This window comes from Notechis scutatus, chromosome 12, assembly GCF_049901735.1.
Source record: "Notechis scutatus isolate UNSWTSFEM ecotype Mainland chromosome 12, rNotScu1.2, whole genome shotgun sequence".
Classification (NCBI taxonomy): domain Eukaryota; kingdom Metazoa; phylum Chordata; class Lepidosauria; order Squamata; family Elapidae; genus Notechis; species Notechis scutatus.
In genome coordinates, this window is record NC_142020.1 from 8,400,923 (window position 1) to 8,424,668 (window position 23,746).

General features: G+C 44.9%; 3 protein-coding genes across 4 annotated transcripts in view; 2 read left to right on the plus strand and 1 right to left on the minus strand.

The window, feature by feature from the left end:
- The window catches only part of NLRC3 (NLR family CARD domain containing 3), a 29,675-nt gene extending 13,647 nt beyond the window's left edge, over nucleotides 1-16,028 (plus strand). The window contains exons 8-18 of the mRNA XM_026680760.2: nucleotides 2,809-2,892; nucleotides 4,720-4,803; nucleotides 6,108-6,191; nucleotides 6,791-6,874; nucleotides 7,719-7,802; nucleotides 9,372-9,455; nucleotides 10,489-10,572; nucleotides 11,462-11,545; nucleotides 12,550-12,633; nucleotides 13,850-13,933; nucleotides 15,103-16,028. Of these exons, the coding sequence (XP_026536545.2) occupies nucleotides 2,809-2,892; nucleotides 4,720-4,803; nucleotides 6,108-6,191; nucleotides 6,791-6,874; nucleotides 7,719-7,802; nucleotides 9,372-9,455; nucleotides 10,489-10,572; nucleotides 11,462-11,545; nucleotides 12,550-12,633; nucleotides 13,850-13,933; nucleotides 15,103-15,193 (931 nt within the window). The 3' untranslated portion in view covers nucleotides 15,194-16,028. The remainder of the gene's footprint in view (nucleotides 1-2,808; nucleotides 2,893-4,719; nucleotides 4,804-6,107; nucleotides 6,192-6,790; nucleotides 6,875-7,718; nucleotides 7,803-9,371; nucleotides 9,456-10,488; nucleotides 10,573-11,461; nucleotides 11,546-12,549; nucleotides 12,634-13,849; nucleotides 13,934-15,102) is intronic.
- ANTKMT (adenine nucleotide translocase lysine methyltransferase) overlaps nucleotides 1-23,746 on the plus strand; it is a 144,937-nt gene that overhangs the window by 98,211 nt on the left and 22,980 nt on the right. The window lies entirely within an intron of this gene.
- Nucleotides 15,531-23,746, minus strand: part of IFT38 (intraflagellar transport 38) — a 45,220-nt gene continuing 37,004 nt past the window's right edge. The window contains exons 10-14 of one of the 2 annotated variants that reach the window (XM_087973204.1): nucleotides 22,830-22,937; nucleotides 21,336-21,391; nucleotides 18,274-18,330; nucleotides 16,268-16,496; nucleotides 15,531-16,125 (exon numbers count right to left, since the gene is read on the minus strand). In XM_087973204.1, the coding sequence (XP_087829330.1) occupies nucleotides 16,344-16,496; nucleotides 18,274-18,330; nucleotides 21,336-21,391; nucleotides 22,830-22,937 (374 nt within the window). In that variant the 3' untranslated portion in view covers nucleotides 15,531-16,125; nucleotides 16,268-16,343. The remainder of the gene's footprint in view (nucleotides 16,126-16,267; nucleotides 16,497-18,273; nucleotides 18,331-21,335; nucleotides 21,392-22,829; nucleotides 22,938-23,746) is intronic. The other variant, XM_087973205.1, reaches the window with a different exon arrangement.

A 23,746-nucleotide genomic window follows, 5' to 3' on the forward strand; every position in this document is an offset into this window, starting at 1 on the left:
GGTTGCAGTCCCCTGCTCCAAAGCCGTACAGTCCCCTGCTCCAAGGTTGCAGTCCCCTGCTCCAAAGCAGTGCAGTCCCCTGCTCCAAGGTTGCAGTCCCCTGCTCCAAAGCCGTGCAGTCCCCTGCTCCAAGGTTGCAGTCCCCTGCTCCAAGGTTGCAGTCCCCTGCTCCCAAGGTTGCAGTCCCCTGCTCCAAGGTTGCAGTCCCCTGCTCCAAGGTTGCAGTCCCCTGCTCCAAAGCCGTACAGTCCCCTGCTCCAAGGTTGCAGTCCCCTGCTCCAAAGCAGTGCAGTCCCCTGCTCCAAGGTTGCAGTCCCCTGCTCCAAAGCCGTGCAGTCCCCTGCTCCAAGGTTGCAGTCCCCTGCTCCAAGGTTGCAGTCCCCTGCTCCAAGGTTGCAGTCCCCTGCTCCAAGGTTGCAGTCCCCTGCTCCAAGGTTGCAGTCCCCTGCTCCAAAGCCTGTACAGTCCCCTGCTCCAAGGTTGCAGTCCCCTGCTCCAAGGTTGCAGTCCCCTGCTCCAAAGCAGTGCAGTCCCCTGCTTCAAAGTTGCAGTCCCCTGCTCCAAAGCAGTGCTGGGAGGTCCCGATCCCTCCCAGCCCTTTCTCTGCAGTGATGGACCATCAACGCCCGTCTGCTGCTGGAGGGCTTGTTCGCTATTCCAAAGCAGCCATTTTGCATTGAGGCCCTCTTCCTTTGCTCTCCTCCTCCTCCTCCTCCTTGGCATCGTGTTAAAAGAGCCAGGTTTGGTCCAATGGTTTAAGGCAGCAGGCTAGAAAGCGAGAGACCCTGAAAGGGGGTTAGGTGGCTTTGGGCCACTCTGTCTCTCTCTGCCCAACCCACCTCACAGGGTTGTTGTAGTAGGGAAAATAGGAGGAGGGAGGATTAGGAGGATTTGTCGCCTTAATGGAAAAATAATAAAAATGGGATACAAATAAATGGATAGAGATAGATGATAGATAGATAGATAGATAGATAGATAGATAGATAGATAGATAGATAGATAGATAGATAGATAGATAGATAGATAGATAGATAGATAGATTAGATAGATAGATTAGATAGATAGATAGATAGATAGATAGATAGATAGATAGATAGATAGATAGATAGATAGATAGATGATAGATAGATAGATAGATAGATAGAGGATAGATAGATTAGATAGATAGATAGATGATAGATAGATAGATAGATAGATAGATAGATAGATAGATAGATAGATGATAGATAGATAGATAGATAGATAGATAGATAGATAGATAGATAGATAGAGAGACAGACTGACAGAAAAGGGATAGATTAGATAGATAATGATATAGATATATATACATATATATGTGTGGATCTTTGGTTATTCGGGTTTTCTCCCGCATAAAATTGGAAGTATCTTGTTGCCTAGATACTTCCAATTTTATCTGGAGAAACCGAATAACCAAAGATCTACATACAAATACCCGTGAAAACCTCAGAAAATAGATAGATAGATAGATAGATAGATAGATAGATAGATAGAGAGAGAGAGAGAGCGAGAGAGAATGATATATTAGATAGATAGATAGATAGATAGATAATGATAATGATAGATAATGATAGATTAGAGAGATAGACAGATAGACAGACAGATGATAGATATACAGATAATGATAGAAAGATAAGGATAGATGATAGATAGACAGATAGAGAAGATAGAGAGAGAGAGAGAGATGACGACAGACAGACAGTTAGATAGACAGATGAGGGAGGGAGAGTTGGTGACATACCCTTCCTCAAATTGGAAAAGACCTTTTCCTGATCCTAAATATCCAAGGCCTCTTTTGAAGTAGAGAGTCACCACTTAGAACAGGGGTGAGCAAACTTTTTGGCTCGAGGGCCTCATTGACTTTTAAAATTTGACAGACGGGCCGGGTCAGCATAAGATTTTTTGGGAATCGCCGCCCCTTTCCCCCTTCTTCTCCTCCTTCCCCTCCCCTCAGAGGCCCCCTGAGTCAGGAGTTGCTACCGCCGGCGCGTCTCCCGCGGCTCGTCCCGTGTTGCCTCGGGAAAGGAAGGCAAAAAGGAAGAGCCGTGGCGGTGCTTTGCAACGGCAGCAGCGGCAGCGGAGGCTCAGGCTCAGCGGCTCCTGGTTTTGCCTTTCCCTTCCCAAGGCAACGCAGGACTGGAGCCGCCTGAGCAGAGCCCAGGCGGAACTGCCTGTTGCTGCTGCGGGCGCTGCTGCGGACATCTGGCTGCCCAAGTAAAGAACTGCACCAGCTCAGGGCAACTGTGAGGAGCAAGAGGGGAGAGGCAGAGAACGAAGAGAGCAGCTGGCCAGTTGGGGGAGCTTCTTGTGCTGCGAAAGAGGTGGCTAATGATCTCTGGCTCCGCTCTGCTTCTCCAACATCAGCGCCGCCCTGTTCTATGTGTCAGGCCCAGCAAGTCCGAGCAGCCGGCGCATAGAACAGGGTGGTGCCGGACCATTGGAGAAGCGGAGCAAAGCTGGAGATTAGTAGCTGCCTCTTTCAGCGCAAGCTTCCCCCAACCAGCCGGCTGGTCTCCTCCTTCTCTGCCTGTTTGTTCTGTATGGCCGAGGAGGAGACCAGCCGAGAAGTGTTGTGTGTGCGATTTTTGGCGCACGGCGTGGGGTCTCTTTTTGGCCGGCCCGATTTTTTTTTCCAGAGGGAATTTTTTTTTTTTTTCAGAGGCGGGCCGTATTAAAATGACCAACGGGCTGGATGTGGCCCGCGGGCCGTGGTTGCCCACCCCTGACTTAGAAGGACAGTGCTCCATGTCTGGACCCATTAACGATGACCTTCTCCTTCTCCTTTCCCAGCCTCCAGAAGAATGAGGTAGGACCGCAGGGTTCAAAGCAGCTGGCCGAAGCCCTGAAGAGGAACTGGGGGCTCAAGGACCTCATGTGAGGAGTGAGAAACGGAATGCCCCACCCCCTTAGTCATGGGGGGGGGGCAAGGGGGTCGGGGCAGGGGTAATTAACCATAGATGGTGGTCATTTGCAAGATCCAAATCCATGGGGATTTTCAGAAGGGGAAAATAATATGTGCATTGTAGCGTGAACTCGGTCACATTATATGGGAATCAGGACGCCACACACCTATTGTGGGACTCCAACCACACAGCAAGCCACCGGAAGGGTTGCGTTTGGGAACAGGATGTGCCAAGGTTGAATCTTCTGCCTTTTCCTGGTCACATCTACTACCCAACTCACTAGAGCAGGGAGGCAGGGAGTACTACAGATCCCTTTTCCTAAGGAGGTCCATCTCATAGGACCAAGAAGAAGGACCTTCTCTGTGGTGGCTCCTTCCTTGTGGAAACATCCTCCCTGAGGAGAAAAGATTGGCCCCTATTTTCACACTATCATTAAGTGTCGTACCTTATGATTCTCGACTCCTGATGAATGTATCTTTTCTTTTATGTATACTGAGAGTATTTACACCAAGTCAAATTCCTTGTGTGTCCAATCACACTTGGCCAATAAAGAATTCTATTAATTCTATTCTACTCTACTCTACTCTACTCTACTCTACTCTACTCTACTCTACTCTACTCTACTCTACTCTACTCTACTCTACTCTACTCTACTCTATTCTTTCCTATTCCTGTTCTGTTCTATTCTACTCTACTCTACTCTACTCTACTCTACTCTACTCTACTCTACTCTACTCTACTCTACTCTATACTCCATTCCATTCCATTCCATTCCATTCCATTCCATTCCATTCCATTCCATTCTATTCTATTCTATTCTATTCCATTCTATTCTATTCTTTCCTATTCCTGTTCTGTTCTGTTCTGTTCTATTTTATCTTCTATTCTATCCTATCCTATCCTATCCTATCCTATCCTATCCTATCCTATCCTATCCTATCCTATCCTATCCTATCCTATCCTATCCTATCCTATCCTATTCTCTTTCACAGGCCCTGAAGTCCTGTGAAACATGCTGGTGTATACACTCTGTGTGTGTGTGTGTGTGTGTGTGTGTGTGTGTGTGTACATGCTATGGGACATGGTGGCTCAGTGGCTAAGACACTGAGCTTGTCGATTAGAAAGGTCGGCAGTTCAGTGGTTCGAATCCCCAGCGCCGCGTAACGGAGTGAGCTCCCGTTATTTGTCCCAGCTTCTGCCAACCTAGCAGTTCGAAAGCACGTAAACAATGCAAGTAGAAAAATAGGGACCCCTTTGGTGGGAAGGGAACAGCGTTCCGTGCACCTTCGGCGTTTAGTCCAGCTGGCCACATGACCACGGAGACGTCTTTGGACAGCGCTGGCTCTTCTTTGGCTTTGTGACAGAGATGAGCACTGCCCCCTAGAGCCAGAAACGAGTAGCACAGGTGTGCTAGGGGAACCTTCACCTTTACCTTTAGGCTAGTTGCAACAGGTCTGGGGACTCCAGAGAAGGACGGAGCCCATCAAATGGCTTATTTGGTTGATTGTTTTTGCCAAGGAGGTGAGGGTGGGTGGGGTTGTTGCTTTTTTATTGTAATTTTATTGAGTTTTTTATCTTTCCAAGCTGCCCGGAGATCCTAAGAGTTAGTTGGGCAGCCATATAAATTGTCTTAAATAAATAAATCTCTTTCTCCCTTTGTGGGATGATAACCCTATCCATCAGATGGAATGGAAATCTATGAGAACTTTGATTTATAATCGTTTGTGAAAGTGTCCTTCTACAGCCTTAAATCAACCGGTGACTTATTGACTTCCATTCATTTCTCTTCCTTTTGTAGTTTGTCGGGAAACTGTGTTGGCGACCAGGGTGTGGCAGCTTTGGCTGAAGGACTAAGGTTGAATCATACCCTCCTAACCCTGGAGTAAGTGGTTCGCCCTGCTGGTCTCTATCTGTTGGGGTGATTTTTTTCTTTGTCTTGGAAAGAGACTAGAGACAGTTTGGTCTAGTGGTTAAGGCACCAGCCTAAAAAGCAGGAGACGGGGAGTTCTAGTCCTGCCTTAGCCATAAAAGCCAACTGAATGACTTTGGGCCAATCGCCAGGAGACGGTGAGTTCTAGTCCTGTCTTAGCCATGAATAACTTTGGGCGAATGACCAGGAGGTGGTGAATTCTAGTCCCACATTAAGTCATGAAAGCCAGCTGGATGTCTTTGGGCCAATCACCAGGAGACGGTGAGTTCTAGTCCTGTCTTAGCCATTAATAACTTTGGGCGAATGACCAGGAGGTGGTGAATTCTAGTCCCACATTAAGTCATGAAAGCCAACTGAATGACTTTGGGCCAATCGCCAGGAGACGGTGAGTTCTAGTCCTGTCTTAGCCATGAATAACTTTGGGCGAATGACCAGGAGGTGGTGAATTCTAGTCCCACATTAAGTCATGAAAGCCAGCTGGATGTCTTTGGGCCAATCACCAGGAGACGGTGAGTTCTAGTCCTGTCTTAGCCATGAATAACTTTGGGCGAATGACCAGGAGGTGGTGAATTCTAGTCCCACATTAAGTCATGAAAGCCAACTGAATGACTTTGGGCCAATCGCCAGGAGACGGTGAGTTCTAGTCCTGTCTTAGCCATGAATAACTTTGGGCGAATGACCAGGAGGTAGTGAATTCTAGTCCCACATTAAGTCATGAAAGCCAACTGAATGACTTTGGGCCAATCGCCAGGAGACGGTGAGTTCTAGTCCTGTCTTAGCCATGAATAACTTTGGGCGAATGACCAGGAGGTGGTGAATTCTAGTCCCACATTAAGTCATGAAAGCCAGCTGGATGTCTTTGGGCCAATCACCAGGTGGCCAGGAGTTCTAGTCCCACCTTAGCCATGAAAGCCAGCTGATCACCTCTCTTCTCATCCCAACTCACCTCACAGGGTTGTTGTTGTGGGGAAAATAGGAGGAGGTAGATGTGTTAAATATGCTTGGGTTGTTTGTAAAAAGTAAACATGGGATATCAATATATATATAATTGAGACTTGAATTTATGTTGCTAAGCAAGGCAGTTGTTAAGTGAATCAAGTTCAATTTTAAGCCCCCCCTTTTTTGTCAGGCTTATTAAGTTAATCACTGCAGTTGTTAAGTGAAAAAAAGCTTTAAACAGAACAGGAAGAATACGATTCAAATGAGATCTATCTAGCGCATCTTTCTCATTTTCCTGGGTTTTGTGTGTATTTCAGTCTCCAGAGCAATTCCATCAGCGACACTGGAGTGACAGCCCTCACACGTGCTCTCTGCTGCAACCAAGGTCTCACCAGCCTCAAGTAAGTCCATACTGTGATATGCCCAGTGCTAACTCCTATGAAGTCTTCTCACCTTTGCCTACAATTCTAAAAGGAGGAATATTTAGAATATACCGTTGGCTCTGACTGTTTACTACATTGGCCAAAGTCAACAGGGGTGATTCTATACACTTGTATTTGTGAGGTCCTTGGTGCTCTCTGAGCTTGGTTGTTTTCTAGCAGACATTTCATTAGTGGCACTGATGATGTTACCTATCTTGGCAATGAAATGTCTGTATAACAAAACCACCAAGCTCAGAGAACCCCAAAGACCCCGCAGTTCAACCTGAATTATGAATCTTCTCTTCCATCGGCACACTTACACTTATAATATTATATCTCCCCAAAGATTATCCGATGCTTAGGATATCTGGATGATTCATTTCTCGTGCCCACGACTTCATACTCTTGTTGGGGGCGTGTAAATAAAACAATTAGCTATTAAATCATCACAAAGGGGAACCATAAGGATGCAGATCTCCCCATCCTCTTCTATGTTCTTAAGACAGACTGGAGTGTCACACCAAACGAAGATAGTAAGAAAACACCATTAATGGTTTCCTCTTCCTTTTCTTTAAAAGTCTACGGGAAAACTCCATAAGCCAAGGGGGAGCACAAGCCATCGCCAATGCTCTGCGAGCTAATTGTACCCTGAAGAATCTGGAGTGAGTCCCTTCCATGTTCAACTTCAAACTTCGCATGTCTGTTTTGCAATGAATGGTTGTACTTGTCATGGCCAACTCACCACAGGATAAGAGTTATACTAATATCAAAGAAAAAGTGGAATAGAATCATTATAAAGCTTAAAGGATGCAAAAGGAGGGTCAGAATGATATGTGAATGGCAGAAATTAAAATAAAATTGTATTTATTTTAAATAATGAAATAGAATTGTTAAATTGTCCTGCAGAGAAGTTGTCCCACGGTAAGTTGGCTGTGGCGAGTTGACTGTAGAAAGTTGGCCACGGCGAGTTGGCTGTGCAAGTTGTCCCATTCTGTGCACTGTAAGTTGCTATTTGAATTGAGGATGTGTTTCACTGGTTTATTGGGACACTTGATCTTAGGGAGATATTTCTCAAAAAGATTTATCGTGGGTCTAAATGTGAAGAGCAAAACTTCTTGCAACAGCACCATATTAAAAAATTTGGATGCTATTTAATTATTGCTTTGATTTTTTCAAGAGGCAACTGGATTTTCTGGTTTTTCTTTGAAGATGTTTCACTTCTATCCCAGAAGCTTCTTCAGCTTCTTAAGCACCGAAATGTCTTCAAAGAAAAAAAACTAGAAAGTCCAGTTGCCTCTTGAAAAAGCGCCTGTGTGACAACCATGATCTAGACTTATTGCTTTGATACTTTGGAGAGCCAAGTTGGTGTTGCAATTAAAGGCATGGGGCTAGAAGCCAGGAAGCAACGAGTATATTATTTTGAAATACCCTCATTTTGAAATACCTAAATCTTCAACAGCATCCATGCACCTTTTAAACCCTCCTTTCTTTGGGCGTTTCTTCCAGCTTGGCGGCCAACTTGCTGCATGACGAAGGGATCCACGCCATTGCCCAGGCGTTGAAGGAGAACCAAGCCCTCACTTCTCTGCAGTGAGTTATGGAATTGATGCCAGGGTGGCATTTGCTGTCTTTCCTGGCATGGCCTCATCCTGGGTTTTAGGCCTCAAAATCTTCTGAAAAGCAAAGCCAAATGCAGGACATCAAGCAGGCATGGAAGCTCCCAAGATGCTCTTGAGTTTCCTACTCCAGGGGATTATAAATATATAAAATTTATATATATTAAAATAGTGGGATGGGGAGGGCTTTCTCCACAGCGTAACCTCTGCCTCTCACAAAAAAGGTAGGAGTTATCCATAACGCCTTGAACTTTGAAGCCTGTTGTCCGTTTGCAAAGTTGCTTCCTCAAAATAGTTTGTCATGAAAGGAACTGCCTGCGAAGGCCCCTGGATTGGGGCTGAAAGGCGAAATTGGAAGCAGTATGTTCCATCCCATATTTGGGTAGACCAGGTTGCCCTAATGAAAAATCTCTCCCCAGGTATAGCCAACAAAGCTAGGAGAGCCAGTGGCTTGGAGGTTAATGCATCTACCTAATATATAAGTACCCCGGGTTCGAATCCCAGAAGGGTATGGCTGGCTGAATAGAGCTTAAATTAGCTTGACACAGATCTATACTAGTCTCCCTTTATTTCTTTGTCGGTAAAATAATTCCTCAAATCACTTTCAACAATTTGAAGCTGCTCCTTGGACATGACGGCGATTATATTAACCGTTCAGTCATGTCTGGTTCTTGGTGATTCCATGGGGTCAGGTCCCATTTCTTTGACTTGTTCTGTGCTCTGGTTTGTGTCAGCTCTGATGGTGTCCAGACACCATCTTCTTTGGTGGCCTGCTTTCCTTTTAGCTCTAAGCCTTCCAAACATACTTGCTTTCTCCAGTGAAATCCCCCGCATGACATGACCAAAATAAGCAAGATGCAGTTTTGTGATTTTGCCTTCCAGTTATATGTCTGGGTGTTATGTGCTCCAGTAGTTGTTTGTTAGTCACCTTTGCTGTCCAAGGAATATCCTTGGGCATATAAGATACTCGTTAAGGTAATGAAGATTTAATAGCTGACCAGCTGCTGTAAGGCTGTAAGCCAAGATGACGAACTGAGGATGAGTCAGCAGGGTACTGCCACTTTAAGAAGCTGTCTATATAAGGGAGGTCATGTGAGGGCATCTGTCTCTCCTCGTGTTCTATCCCCATTGTAGTTCTCCGTGTAGAGTTGAAGATTGATTGCTTGCCTGGCATTTGCCTAACATGTGTATGTATGTATATAGCAGTCTTGTATATAAACCAGTGTTAAAGGACAAAACCTCTGTGTTCTGTGTTTTGCTCCTGGGTTGTCTCACAATAGTAGTCATAACAATATTTATTTAAGAGACAAAAAGTTACTTTGGCTCTAACACCCCCCCCAAAAAAATATTTCTTTCATCTTGGATAATTGTAATCCCAAACATCACTCAAGGGAGGATTTGGGAAAAGGACTTTGGAGAAAGAATGGGGCAGCCACTTTCTCCCTTTCCATGCCAGGGGACTAATTCAGACCCACAGCATCCACATTATGAACTGATACAATCCAGATTTGGCTTTCTTTCTGATTCTTCTCTCTTCTTTTAGCTTGCAGTGGAATTTCATTCAGGCCAAAGCTGCTAAGGCCCTGAATCTAGCTTTGCAATGCAACAGGAGCTTAACCATCTTGGAGTAAGTTTGCATCTAAATCTAAGATGAACAGTTTTTGCAATGAATGGGGTGGGGTGGGGGGGGGAAATCCGCTTTTCTAAAATCTCGGGATTGATGTAAACATGTGAGAATTGTGTTGCAGCAGAATGTTTTAAGATGGCCCTGTTTTAATTACATATTCAATATTTAATATTAAATATCCCAGCAATGGCACACAGTCATTGAGAATGCCTCATTTTGACTTAGTCAATACAGCTAACCATAAACTAGTAAAACAGTCAGGAAGTCGCACAGCATGTTAATTGACAAAGCAAATTAACCAAGGTTAAAACTCACCAAGTTTAGCTTGGTGTGAAGGCAGCCATTAGACAGAGCATGTACGGGTCTGGGTAACCATCAAGAAAGTTGGTGCTACCATGTTGAATCCTCACACAAAGGCATCCGTTGAACAGAATGAAGAGAAGTGGATTTGATTTGGTTCAAAAGAATTCTTGGCTGGTCAGAAGATGTCAGGTAGGTATAGGTAGTTCTGATACACTAACTTTATGAAAAAAACTCTGTTTCCAGTCAATCATCCATTTACGAAGTCTGCACTACTATTACTATTAATCTTCTCCTCACTCCTTATCACCCTTCCCCTCCCACTTATGACTGTATGACTGTAACCTTGTTGCTTGCATCCTTACGATTTATATTAACTGTTTCCTAGTATGATTTGATTGCTTATTGTTCCCTATGACTATCATTAAGTGTTGTACCTGATGATTCTTGACTCTTGACGAATGTATCTTTTCTTTTTATGTACACTGAGAGCATTTGCACCAAAGACAAATTCCTTGTGTGTCCAATCACCCTTGGCCAATAAACAATATTCTGTTCTATCAACCAAGATAGTGTTTTTTCTCTAATCCAAGAAGTCACCTCCACAATCTTCATCCTCTTCAAAACTGTTCTTCCATTGTGGGTTTTGTCAGGCTTTTGAGCCTATAATGGTCAAATCTCCACCCCTTGAGCCATGAAGTAAACTAATCCTTTGTGTTTATTGTCTCTCAAGTTTACAAGAAAATGCCATTGGGGATGAAGGAACGGCTGCTTTGGCCTCTGCCCTACGGGTGAACTCAACGCTGGAAGCGCTCTAGTAAGTTCCTTTGCTACCTAGAAGAGCAGCACATCAATTAAGAGGAGCAGGTGGAAGCATTTGGTGGATGAGATCAGCTACTGTTGGCCCAAATTTTGGACTCAATTGTGGTCATAGTTCAAGGACTGCTGATTTATCTGTTATTCTGTTATTTCCAACAATAGAAGACTTGAATGAGCAGCAATTAGTTTCCTTCTCTAAACGTGAGGTCATCAAATCCCCACTGGCAGTACTTTTGTGCATGGAAAACCTGAACCGCATAAATCGCGTAAACATGTTGAACAGGGACTTTCATTTCCTGCAGGAATTTTATAAGGGAAAGGACCCAACCGAGAAACAGTTTTGATCTCACCAGCTCCTCCTGTGCATTTCATCTTGCTCATATGGAAAGCAGAGAGGACAGAGAGCAGCAGGTGGAAGCCGTTTGACCTCAAAATCAGAAACCCACAGGCCTTCACACTCGGCGTGAAAATTATAACCTTTCCCCCTTTTTTGACCATTTATCCCACTGACTTCCTGGATGCTCTGATGAATGGTGGTCTTTGGTGCTCTCTTGATGGCTTGGTGGTTTTCTTGCAGATGTTTCGTTACCCAACTAAGAAACAACATCAGTATTAGTAGGGAGGGTGGGGTTTGCTCTCTGTTTATATACAATAGCTTGACCCACCATACCTCCGTCAGCCTACGCTGCCTCACACTTGATGACGTTACCTAGCTGGGTAATGAAACGTCATCAAGCCAACCAACAAGCTCAGAGAACACCAAGGACCCCTCACCTCAACCCTGAGCTATAAATATTCTCTTATTAGGCTGTATTAGTACTGGTGCTTTGCCCAATGGCAGGTTGGCATAGTCGGGAGCCCTCTTAAAGGTGCTGATTTGTTTGCAGCCTGCAGGTGGCAGCAATCGGGGTGAGTGGGGCCACAGCCTTGGCCGAAGCGTTGGTGGTTAACAAGAACCTTGCCGTGTTGGAGTAAGTAACCTCACCTGCTTTCCCATAAGGAGGGATCTCATCTCGTGTGAAAAAGGCAGGAACTAGAAAGGGGGGGAATTATTAATTTAAATTTTAAAAAGATTAAAAGCACTCATGGCAGGGATATTTCCGACTGTGTCATTCTGCGTGCATGTTGGTCCCCAGGGGGCCGTGTAAAAGATGGATAATTGTTTGAATAGTGCCACAGTCACAGTAAATATCCTTGTCCTCTGGGAGAAACCCCCATTTTTTTTCCATGGGGTCTTTAGTTCTAGCCAAGCCAGTCTGGAGTCTATTTAAACATCTCCCAACCGTCCACTCCTCCTTCGAATCTCCAGGCAACTCCTCGTCCAATGACGAAGATATTTCCCTTGAAGTTTCCATCTTTTTAATTGGGCTTTTTTGAGGTGTAGTAACCATCTCCTCACCTCGATGTAAAAATTTCCCTGCTTGATTTCAATAAGGATGCAGAGGGATCCCACTCATACATCTCGGACCCTAACAGGTTGGCTTGACTCCAGTTTCACCTCTTTGCTACTCACCAGGTGTGATGGGTTGCAGTTCCCATTATCCCCACCGGGAATTGCCGCAACGGCTGAGAATTCTCTGGGAGTGCCCTTAAGAAAGAACCAGATTTTTCAACCCCAGTAACTTTTAAGGTGTGTGAATTTTAACTCCCAGGATTCCCCCATGCTGAGGGATCCTGGGAGTTGAAGTCCATGCGTCTGAACCCTGCTGAGGTTGAGAGGCGCATGACTAGAGGCGGTGCCAACCTTGCCCAATCGAAAATCTCTGAAACCTATTTAGAGTCCCATGAATTCTCATGAGATTCATTCATTCATTCATATTTCATGGTATTTCTTGGATACCACCTGGGAACGTTGGGAACACTGCCTGGATGATGGGGACGGGGTCTCTCCCTCTCTTATCTCAGAGATATGGGTTAACTGCTCCATCCAGCTTGTAGCCTCCTCATCACCGTTCTTCCTTATTTCTGATTTCAGCCTTAGAGGAAATTCCATTGGTCTGATGGGAGCCAAGGCTGTGGCCCACTCCTTGAAAGTCAACTGCACCCTCCGCAGGTTGAAGTAAGTTGCGATTGTGTGTGGGAAAGGCTTCTTGGGAAGAATTCTTACTCTGTGCTAAGGGTGTCCAACTGTGGCAACTTTAAAGAACTTAGGGATTTCCACTTCCCAGAAATCCAGAACTTTTTAAGACTTATGACTTGTGAAATGCCAACTTCCACAATTCCCTACCAGCATGGATGGCTGGGGAATTCTGGATGTTGAAATCTGTAAGTCTTCCAATCGCCAGGGTTGGGCACTCTTGATGTATTTTGTTGCTCAAATTGGAAGCAATCTCTTTTGTATCTCGAAGGCTTGGTTTCCAAGCTTTGATGGCAAGTTTCAGCTACTAACATTTAGGTCATATATATATATATGCTCTGCTTGGGTCAGACTGAAATGATTTTGCATTTATTATCCAGAGAAAGAAGCAAATAGCCTTAATATCGTACCTATCATCAAGCAATTGTTAGATTTGTAAAGTACAGGGCTTATCAATATTTCAAGAATGTTGTATCTTTGCTCCTAAATCAACCGGCTGCCTTGAAATGTCTTTTATAGAGTTGTAATTGCAGGAATGTTCTTAATCTCGGATGGCAAACCTCAGATAAAGAATGTTTCCAAGCAAATACAATTCAGGAAAACAAAGTCACTAATCTAAAGGAGGATTAGAGAGAGGAAGTAAACATATGTTAGACTTTAACTAGAGATAATTAATTGTGTTATTTACTATGCTAAACAGTAACGAAAGTTAAGCAGTGACCAAAGTTAACCAATGATTGAGGATAATTAAAAATGTGTATAAATGCAAGACTAGACTCCAATAAAGATCATCATGATTCAGTTGATCATGATCAAACAACTCGACTGCCTCGTCATTACAACAGTCTTAAGCTTGAGGAAATATCTTAAGCTGAAACACCTTAAGCTCAAGGAAACAGGAAATACAAAACAGGACAGTTGCATTGGCGAATTTTTCAAAAATGGCTTTAGAGTTGCATATGACTTTCCTTCAGACATCAGTCTTGATCGATTCTTAGTATTCATTTGGTGTTTCTCAAGATCGTTCGTAGAAAATAAAGCTAGAGCAGATATGAGGCACATGTCAGATCAGACCAGACTAAAACACAATACAAATTGCAAGAAATTGGTGCCTTCTGCATGCTGAACGAGAACCAAACAATGCTAGAAATTTCCTATTTGTGCATATATAGCCAGATGTTTCCGTGTTTTTGTTCAGTCTCCAGGAGAACTCCTTGGGCATGGATGGGGCGATCTGCATTGCTACGGCACTGACAGGAAGACACAACCTCACCTACATCAAGTAAGTACCTTTGATGAACTAGAACAGCCTTTCCCAAGGTGGTGCCTGCTGGAGAGGTTGGTCTCGATTCTAGAAGCTCCAAAAGTTCCTATGGCCACACTTATGGTGAAGGGAAGATCATATGGAGTTTGGTTTTTTTTATACTCACCAGCAGGTTAGAAAATGATAATCATTAAGGTCATGCAGGTATGCCTCAGCTGGCGTAATAAGACTATAAGCTTAGACATTCTGGACACCTAATGCACAGGTAAGTGTCAACAGAGAAGACCCTGGTGCTTGGAAAAATCAAAGGCCCATGAAAAAGAAGTCAACAGAAAACAAGGCGGCCAACTATGGCCATTGATGATCCAAGCAGGAGCTCCAAGCTGTTAAGACTTTCTGAAATAATGTGTTTGGTCCAGAAGAGTCAGAAGTAACCAAAACCACCGTAAGCCAATGGTGGAAAGGAAGCAGTCAAGGTACAACCAGGGTGGGATTCAAATTTTTTAACAACCGGTCCTGTGGACATGGCTAGGTGGGCATGGCCATGTGACTCTTCTTCTTTTCTTCTTCTCTTTCTCCTTCTGCTCCTTCTTCTCTCCTCCTCCTCCCTTTCCCCTCTCTCCTCCTCCTCCTCCTTCTTCGCAGCAACCCCCTCCCCATTTTTGGGGGCTTCTGGGCCTCAGGGAAGCCTCCTGGGGGGGTGTTTTTGCTCCCCGAAAGCTTCCTGGGGCCCAGGAAAGCAAAAAAAAAAAAAAAAACAGAGATGCTCCATTTTTGGGCCTCCTGGGCAAAGCAGTAAGACAGTGAGGGGGATCCCAGCACAGATCATTGGAACAGCTAATAGTCGGGAGGAGGGAAAGAGAAAGAAATACCTTAAGTAAGGAGTGACTGGGCGGGGGAGAACGCAGTCAGCAATGTCATGCAAGCACGATAAGGACTGACTGGGAGGGGAGGGGCAGAGAAGGGCGGGGCCAGCTAGGGGCACAATTTGCCAGTTCTCCAAACTGCGCAAAATCGTAACCACCATTTCTATAGAACTGGTCCAAACCGGTAGAATCCCAGCCCTGTGTAACAACCCACATCTCCTTCCAACGGGATGCAATTGGAGAGCAGATCAGTCTGACCCTGAGCGAAGTCTTTGTGGTGAAGTGGCCCCTCTAAAGCTTCTTCGTTTGTTTCTCCCACAGCTTGCTGGGAAATAAAATCGGTGAATCGGGAGCCAAGGTGATTTCTGAGGCCATCCGAGCAAACACCCCTAGCTGCGTGGTGGAGATATAAAGCACAGTTGGGACTAAGCTGGAGGAAGAGTGTGGCGTTTTGCAGGCATGCACGGATACCTTCCTTGTGCCCGTTGACCGAGGGCAGGGTGAATGGATGGATGTCTTGAAGGCCTGGGCTAGACCTGAAGGGGAGATATATCCATGAAATCAAAGAGAAGCCCGACTCACTCTCAACCAATCATCACAGCATCCTGGATTTTTGCTCCTGAGAGGAGGATGCTTGGATGAAGCAGCATGATTTCAAATCTGATTTGAAAGAGGCCGATAGATTGATTTTGGAATTACGTTTCTTGAATTTCTTAATTGGGGGCAAAGACATAAGATCAAAGACAAGGGAGAGGAAGTGAAGAGCATTTACTTGCAAAATGCAGGAATGTTACAGTCAAAATCAAAAGGAGACAAGATTGTCATTGGTGTAGAGTTGTGAACCAAGGAGACGCCAGTGCAGAACAAGGTTAATACTTCCTGACTTGAGCAAAATGGTCTATCAAATACTTCCATGAATCTGAAGAGACATGTTTCTACAGACAAGAGATGGTATTAGAGTTGTATATGATTAATTCAGTTCAAATAAACTCTGTTTTTCCTAGCGCTATTTACACACCCGTCTAATGAGGATTTCTCCTCAATGGACCAACTTGGAATTGGATGTACCAATAGCTTCAAGGACAAATGGGAGTTCAAACAACTGGAAAAACTCTAAACCCATCAGCCTCTCCTTGTGGGGGGGTTTCCATTCCACTTTGCTCTATTTTGCCTTGATCTTTGACAAAAAAAAATAATTATTTTTTAATCTGTCACAGAGAATTGGCTTTTTCAAGACTCAACTGCCGGTCCGTAAAGTAGAGACAAACTCAGTTTGTTAACCCATCCTAAACTGCTCTTTGAAATAACTGAGAATCACATCCTAGTGCTGACCAAGATTTTGTTTCTAGACCAGGGTGTCCAACCTTGGCAACTTTAAGACTTGTGGACTTCAACTCCCAGAGTTCCTCAGCCAGCAAAGCTGGCTGAGGAACTCTGGGAGTTGAAGTCCACAAGTCTTAAAGTTGCCAAGGTTGGACACCCCTGGTCTAGACTGTTAACTTGAAGGTGTTGAGGTTCTCCTCATATGTTAACTTGTCATTTGTCATCCCCGTTGAGGTTCCTCAGAAGTCGTTATCGCTCTCTTCCAGCGGCTCTGGCTTCCTGACTCTCCGATTGGCCTTGGTGGGGGAGATGTCCATGCTGTCATCTTCCAAATCATCGTCATCGTCATCGTCGTCATCGTCCAGATCAATTTCACTTTCCTCTGAGTCTTCCTGTAAGAAAAAGTATGCATTGGTTGTCTGATATATATATTTTTTAAAAAAAAATACACCCCAGGTCTTGAAGGGTTAATATAGATAATATTTATCGGTACGACTGAATGAATACGGTTGCTATCCAGTTAAATAATCTACAGTCTCTTTAGTTTATTGTGAATAAAAGCTGTAATTTTAAGGAACAAAACACTTGGTGTACGTGCGTGAGAGTGACCTAGGGAGGCCTGGAAGAGGGTCCTTGCCTCCTCTAAGTCAATCTGTTGTCCTCTGAAAATTTGTGCTTGAAGGTAACAGTCCCACAGGGAAGTACAATGAAAAAAAGGAATTTTTTGAGGGGAAAGAAAGAGATTTATACTATCAAACTTGCCTCTCCATTTTTCTTTAAAACAGAAACAGGAATACTACACTTACTGGTTCTCACATCCCCTAGTGCAGGCCTGCCCACAGGCCGAATGTGTCACACGCTAGTCACGCCCACACCCGGTGTAGTGAAGGGGGGGGAAGTCCCAATATGTCACGTGATGCCGCCATGACACCACGAGTTTGATACCCCCACCCTAGTGGGTTTACCGAAACACAATTTAAACCTTAATATGTTGTGACAACCCAGAAAATTGTGCCTAAACACGGTGTCAACTAAAAAGATACTCCTTTGGTCTTTTTAGCTGCCAGAAAGAGGGAGTGGTTGGAAAACAGAGCATTCCTAAAGTGCCTAGATAATCACCCTGGCAGCCCAAAGTTGTCGGAGCGCAAGAATATTACTGGAGAGCATGATTGATGACTCTTGGCTATGGATGGGTCCCATTGGAGAATACACATCCAGGGGGTGGGGGGAAGACCAGGGTCAAGGGGGAAATGATGTACTTTAGTATCGGCTGCATCCAGCCAACACCAACATGGCCACTTCTAATAAATCAATTTTCTTTTCTCTGAGACGCGGCTAGAGACTTACGATTTGAATGGGGGTGGATTCGTTGGAGTCCTGAAATACAGTTTGGCAAAACAACTCCCGAGGAAGCTGTTTCTTAGTTCTGGGATGACTTCCTCCCATTAGAGCAGAGCGTCTCAACCTTGGCGAGATGAAGGTGGGTGGACTTCAACTCCCATGGCTGGCGGGGGGGAATTCTGGGAGTTGGTCCACCCATCTTCAAGTTTGCCAAGGCTGAAAAACACTGCATTAGATCCAACCCCGCCACCTCCCTCCCTGGTAGTCTCCAGATACAACCTGAGCAGAGGGTGGTATTCAGCCAGTTCTGACCAGTTCTGGGGAACCGGTAGTGGAAATTTGGAGTAGTTCGGAGAACCGGTAAAATCCCACCTCTGACTGGCCCTGCCAACCCCATCTATTCTCCGCCTCCCATTGAGTCCCAGCTGATTGGCTGGGTCTCCTTTGGTTGCCCTGCACAGGAGAACGGAGCTGGAAAGCAGGTTAGTGGGGTGAGGAGGGAAGGGGGATTTTGCAGGGACCTTCCCCTGCCACGCCCACCAAGCCACTCCCACCAAGCCACGCCCACAGAACAGGTAGTAAAAAAAAATATTATCCCACCCCTGAACCTGAGATTAGGGAGAAGCTGTTGCGTGTGGCCTCCACCCCTGGCAGGCGGCACGCCAGCTCTCGTGTCTTACCTTCACCCCGTCCTCCTACCGCAAAGGGCTTCTGAAGGTGAGCACAACCCAGAGAGCAGAGAAGAGAGGCAAGGGGTATTGTGAGCAAGGGATGAGCCGCCCCAACCCCCACCCCCAGGTGTTTGGCAGGCAGGAGAGAGACACGCACCTTTGCCTTGGCTCGGGAAACTTTGCGCTTTTGGGTTCGGGCTTGGGCTGCCCCGATCTTTGGAAGAGGGAGCAGCAGCACGCGAGGCCCCACAAGATGGAGGCAGGAAGAAGTTAGAGGAAGGACACCAGAGAGGGTTAAAAAAAAAAAAGGCATGAGTGCAAAAGGCAAAGAGAAAAGAGAATTCAAATCCAAACAAGGCTGGAGAAGACAGCTTAGCAGCCTGACCAGCTCAAGCATGACTGGACCAAGCTAAGAGGGCAGCTATCTGCTTGAAGAAACAGGAACCAAGGCAGACCCCCTTCAGGGTTGAGTTTTACTGGTTAGTAGAGCAGAGGCCGTGTAACTTTAAATCAAATCAAATCAAGTGAAACCAAACCTTTCTTGTCAATGCACAACACATGTACAGTGAGCCCCGGTGCAGCCCCTCCCCCCAAAAAACACGAAATACATCCCAATAACTCAATAAATGAAAGAAATAGAATCCCTAAACCCAAATAAGTAATAACTAACGCACATTCCCATATACTATATGTATGTAATGTTATATTATATTACATTGGTGTATGAACGCGTTGCGCTGGCCCTGCAAGTCTATCGTATTAAACCTAATTGTGGTGTGGACTTGGTTTTTTTATACTTCATTTGGCACTTTAGTTATTGGCAGCAATTCAAAGGAGAGAAAGGTGGGTGCTTATCTCGAGGGACTGTTTGGGACTCATTACAGGCTGGGAATGAACATAATTCCCAGCGTTGAAAATAAAACAAGAGTTGTTTTAACTAAGTGTGTGCTTCATTGTGGTCTCGGAAGCCTTGGTCAGAACAACGGAATGATGAGAAACCCACTTCTTCCTGTGCATGCTGATCTTCCTCATCTATCGATTGGCAGGCTTAAATCCAGGAAGCCCCTGATGGCCCTCGCTCAAAAGCTGACCAACAACTTTGACAGCAACCCACAAAAGCCAAATGGGCTGTTGAACACCCAGATACAGGCAGTTACATAGATGACCCTACACCAGGGGTCTGCAACCTTAAACACCCAAAGAGCCATTTGGACCCACAGAAAAGAAAACACCGGGAACCAATAATTTAACAACCAGTGTGATAGGGTGGCCATGTGGCCAACTCAAGGTCACTCACTCCCACCTAGTCACCTGCTGCTCTGGAATATGGAGCAAGTCCATCCTCCGCCGTCACTCTTACATTCTCAGGCCAGGTGAGGAGTGACGGGGAGGGGAAGGGCGGGGCCAGCCAGTGGTGGGATCAGCCGACAGGGAGCTGCAGCAGAGGGCCGAAAGAGCCGCATGTGGCTCCAGAGCCACAGGTTGCAGACTCCTGCCTTACACAAAAGGTGCCAGGTTTTGACCTTCCTCGCCAGCATGGGTCAACTCTGAACAGGATCCGTACCCAACACGGTGACTGCGAGGAGTCCTTGTTTAAGTGGGGTCTTGTCTCTACCCCTCAGTGTGACTGTGACACTCCGAATGTCCATCAAGAGCTCACACCGGCCCAATGTCTGATCTTTTTTGAACATAGACCAACCACCCTGTCCTTGAAGGGCTGGGTGGAGTAGACATTAACATTTGAACCACTGTTAAGTCCATGTATTTGTGCGCTAAATAAAAATAAATGTGGGTAGTTGGTGATGTTACAGCCCAGTCCTCCAAGCCATTTTCAGACCTGTTGACCCCTAAATCTGGCCTACAGTCAACAGATCTCTTTTGGAAGAAGTGGGCCCTGCAAATAAACCAGAGGGAAAAAAATACTTTCAAACTGGAGCTATTATTACAGGTAGTTTTCGACTTATTTGGGACCTGCACTCACTAAGCAAGGTGAACCATGGCCAATTCTACGCATATTTCCCCCCCCCCCCCCATGCTTATTAAATGAATCACTGCTGTTTTTAAGTGAATCAGGTGGTCATTAAGCAGATCTGGCTTCCCCCATTGACCACTTCTCAGAAGTGGCTGGAAAAGTCGCAAATGGTGACAAAGGGACGTTGCAACTGTCACAAATACTTGATGGTTGCCAAGTGCCTTGAATTCGGATCTTGTGACCACGGAGATGAAGTAATGGTTATAAATGTGAGGGCTGGCCGTAAGTCCCTTTTTTCACTGACATTGTAACTGTGAACAGCCGCTAAATGAATGGTTATAAGTCAAGGACCTTCCGTCCTGTAGAGCAGCAAATGATAAGTGGCATGTTTCTAATTTCTATTCACATCGGGACCCAAAGGGCATCTTATACAAAGGCTTGTATAAAAATTCAGCCGAATCCTGAGTGCCCAGAGCAAAATACTTCAATAGTGCCCACTGAAAGCCATGGGACTAAGGACTAAATTGCAAAGTTAAGTATTTAAATAAGTTTCAGGCCCAAGCTATCAATTCTGAGACATGGGTAATTATTGGGCCTCTGAAGATATTATACTGCAAAAGCAGTTTATTGTCAGCATTCAGGAGCACTTCTAATCAAAGTGAATTCTATAAATCCTCCAAAGCTCATTCATAATCCCAGATGCTTTTAGTATGCAGAGCATATGCATATTTGAATATTCACATGGAAAAAAAAACCATTCAGAGAGAAGTGTAAGAAATCATAGGTTCACAGTTGATCGTATTACCTTTCGATTATTTACAATCCTATCTTATCCCCCCACTTCTGATTTAAATAAGGTTCAACTTGCCTGATTTAAGCAATTAATGAATCAAATTTAGAAACCACCCATCTGCCTTACAAAGGGACTTGGTAGGTGTACAAATAAAACAGTAAAACGCAAAAACAGCATGTAAATTTTAAAGAAGAGACAGGGAAACTTAAAACCCAACATTTTAAAAAGTTCATTACATAATTGTTACATTACACCCAGTGTAACTATATGCAGAGGAAATGGGTTTTTTGGCTTAGTCATAAATAAATGCAAAACTGCACTGGCGGGAAATGAGCGAAAACCTTCATGCTTTCCTTCATGCAGGAAAACCATTAAAACGATCTTTGTTTCTAATTTGCAAAAAAGTGCCTGTGAACTCATGTTTCAACGTGGCATTTCAGCCACAGCCACTTACCTCATCCTCCGTGTCTCCCCCGTGCATGGTCCCAACAAGCCGTTTGCTCGGCCGCCCTAAAATACACCATATTTGTCAGAAAAAGTAACAAAAATATAATCCAAGCACATAGAGGTTAGCAGAGCTAAAAAAAAAGGTAGAAATGTTCACACCTGTTAGAATGGGCACCTTTTTGGTGGGGATTTCGCCCCTCCAAGGAGCACCTACTCCTTTGGCTCAGGTTCAACTAGGTAAGATGGCTTAAGGGCTTAAACTAAAGGAAACTGACTTGGTCTAAGACTGTTGGTCATCTGCTTACAAAAGCTTTCACTGCTAGAATCTGAGGCTTTGGGTCCTTCCACTGGGAAACAGTGAGTGAGTGTTTTATTCCTGAACAACTCTTGGTGGGGGGAACATGTGAAAGAATGCCACAGGTTGCATACACACACACACACACACACACACACCCCGCTTTAAAGGCACCTTGGGGTGAGAAAGAAGCTCAAGGACATCTTGGCTTGACTTCTCTTAGACTTAAGAGAAAAAGAAACGGTGGGGACCTTGGTGTTCTTTGAGCTTGGTTGTTTACTTGCAGACGTTTTCATTACCCAACTAGGTAACATCATCAGTGCTTGGAAGAGAGTGGGCCAAGCTTGCATGTTAACGAAGAGGAAACCCCTATAACTTTCGAACACTTATTACCTAGTTGGGTAATAAAACATCCTGACTAAAACGACCTAGCTCAGAGAGCACCAAGGACACCACAGTTCAACCCTGGGTTACAGACATATTCTACGTCGATCTTTTATTGAACAAAAAACTGTTAGGCTTTCCAAATACTGTTAAACTGTAAAGGTACATGCCAGTCATTTCCGGCTCTAGGGGACAGTGCTCCTCTGTGACAAAGCCAAAGAGCCAGCGTTGTCGTGGTCATGTGGCCGGCATGACTCAACCCTGGAGGCACACGGAACGCTGTTATACCTTCCCACCAAAGGGGTCCCTATTTTTCCACTTGCATTTTTTTTTACGTGCTTTCGAACTGCTAGGTTGGCAGAAGCTAGGACAAGGAACGGGAGCTCACTCCGTCAACGCGGCGCTAGGGATTCGAACCGCCGAACTGCCGACCTTTCTGATCAACAAAGCTCAGCGTCTTAGCCAACGAGCCACCTCAGCGTCCCTTATCCAAATACCGTTACTGTGGCCTATAATAATAAATAAAGAGTTTTAACATTTCTTGTGGAGTTTGTTTTCCTGGCTCCTCTCAAAGGGCTGACAGCAAAGCACACATTTTTAATCCCTTTCGTTATCTTTCTTTGGATTTCATCTGGATTCTGGAGAAAGGCCAGTTGTCTAAAATCAGCTCAGGAACAAGACACTCTTTAGCATTTTAAACTTTTTTTTTTTTTCAACACGCTGGTACAAGCTGACATCGCTTCATCTGTTCAAAGCCATTTTTCTCCTTTGCACGGTGCAGGTTGCACAGTTTGAAAACATGCCTTGAGCAGATCTACCCACCATGCATGAGCATCTCCATGGCTGTGTGCTGCTTGATCAGCTGCCGGTCTTCCAGATCGCTGTCCGATCCCTCGTCCTCGTGGATCTCCATGTCTGAGTCATCGTGACCTGAATAAAAATGAGAACCCCTTTGAGTTATTAACTGCCAGGGAGGCAGGATGAGGAAGTCACCTGGTCCTCCCAGCTTCTTTGTACCCTTTGGAAGAACCAAATTTGCAGATGATACTAAGCTGGCAGGAATAGCCAACAGCCGAGAAGATAGGCTCAAGATCCAGGGGGATCTTGACGGACTAGAATGCTGGGCCGTATCTAACAAAATGAAATGCAATGTAGAGAAAAGTAAAGTCCTACACTAAGGCAAGAAAAACCAAAAGTACACATAGAGACTGGATGAAACCAGGCTCAATAGCAGGAACTGGGAGAGGGATCTTGGAGTCTTAGTGGACAACCAGCTAAATATGAGCCAGCCGTGTGCAGCAGCAGCCAAAAAAGCCTAAACTGCATTAACAGGAATAAAATCGATATCAAGTGAGGTCCTAATACCATTCCATGAAGCCTTACTAAGACCACACCTAGAGTACTGCATCCAGTTTTGGTCACCCCACTATAAAAAAAGATGTTGAGATTCTGGAAGGAGTGCAGAGAAGAGCAACCAGGATGATTAGGGGCCTGGAGGCTAAAACATTCCATAAACGGTTGCAGGAACCAGGCATGGCTAGTCTAGGGAAGAGAAGGGGAGACATGATAGCAGTCTTCTAGTGGCGGGGTGGAAAACTACTCTGAAGTTTCAATTCACTTTCCCTTTAAAACTTGAGTAATGTTGTGTATTCCTTTTTTGGGGGATACTTTTGATTTTTTTTTCTCCTTTTTCTTTCCATGTGATGAACACGTCAGACAAATTGTCCTGTCTGTATCAG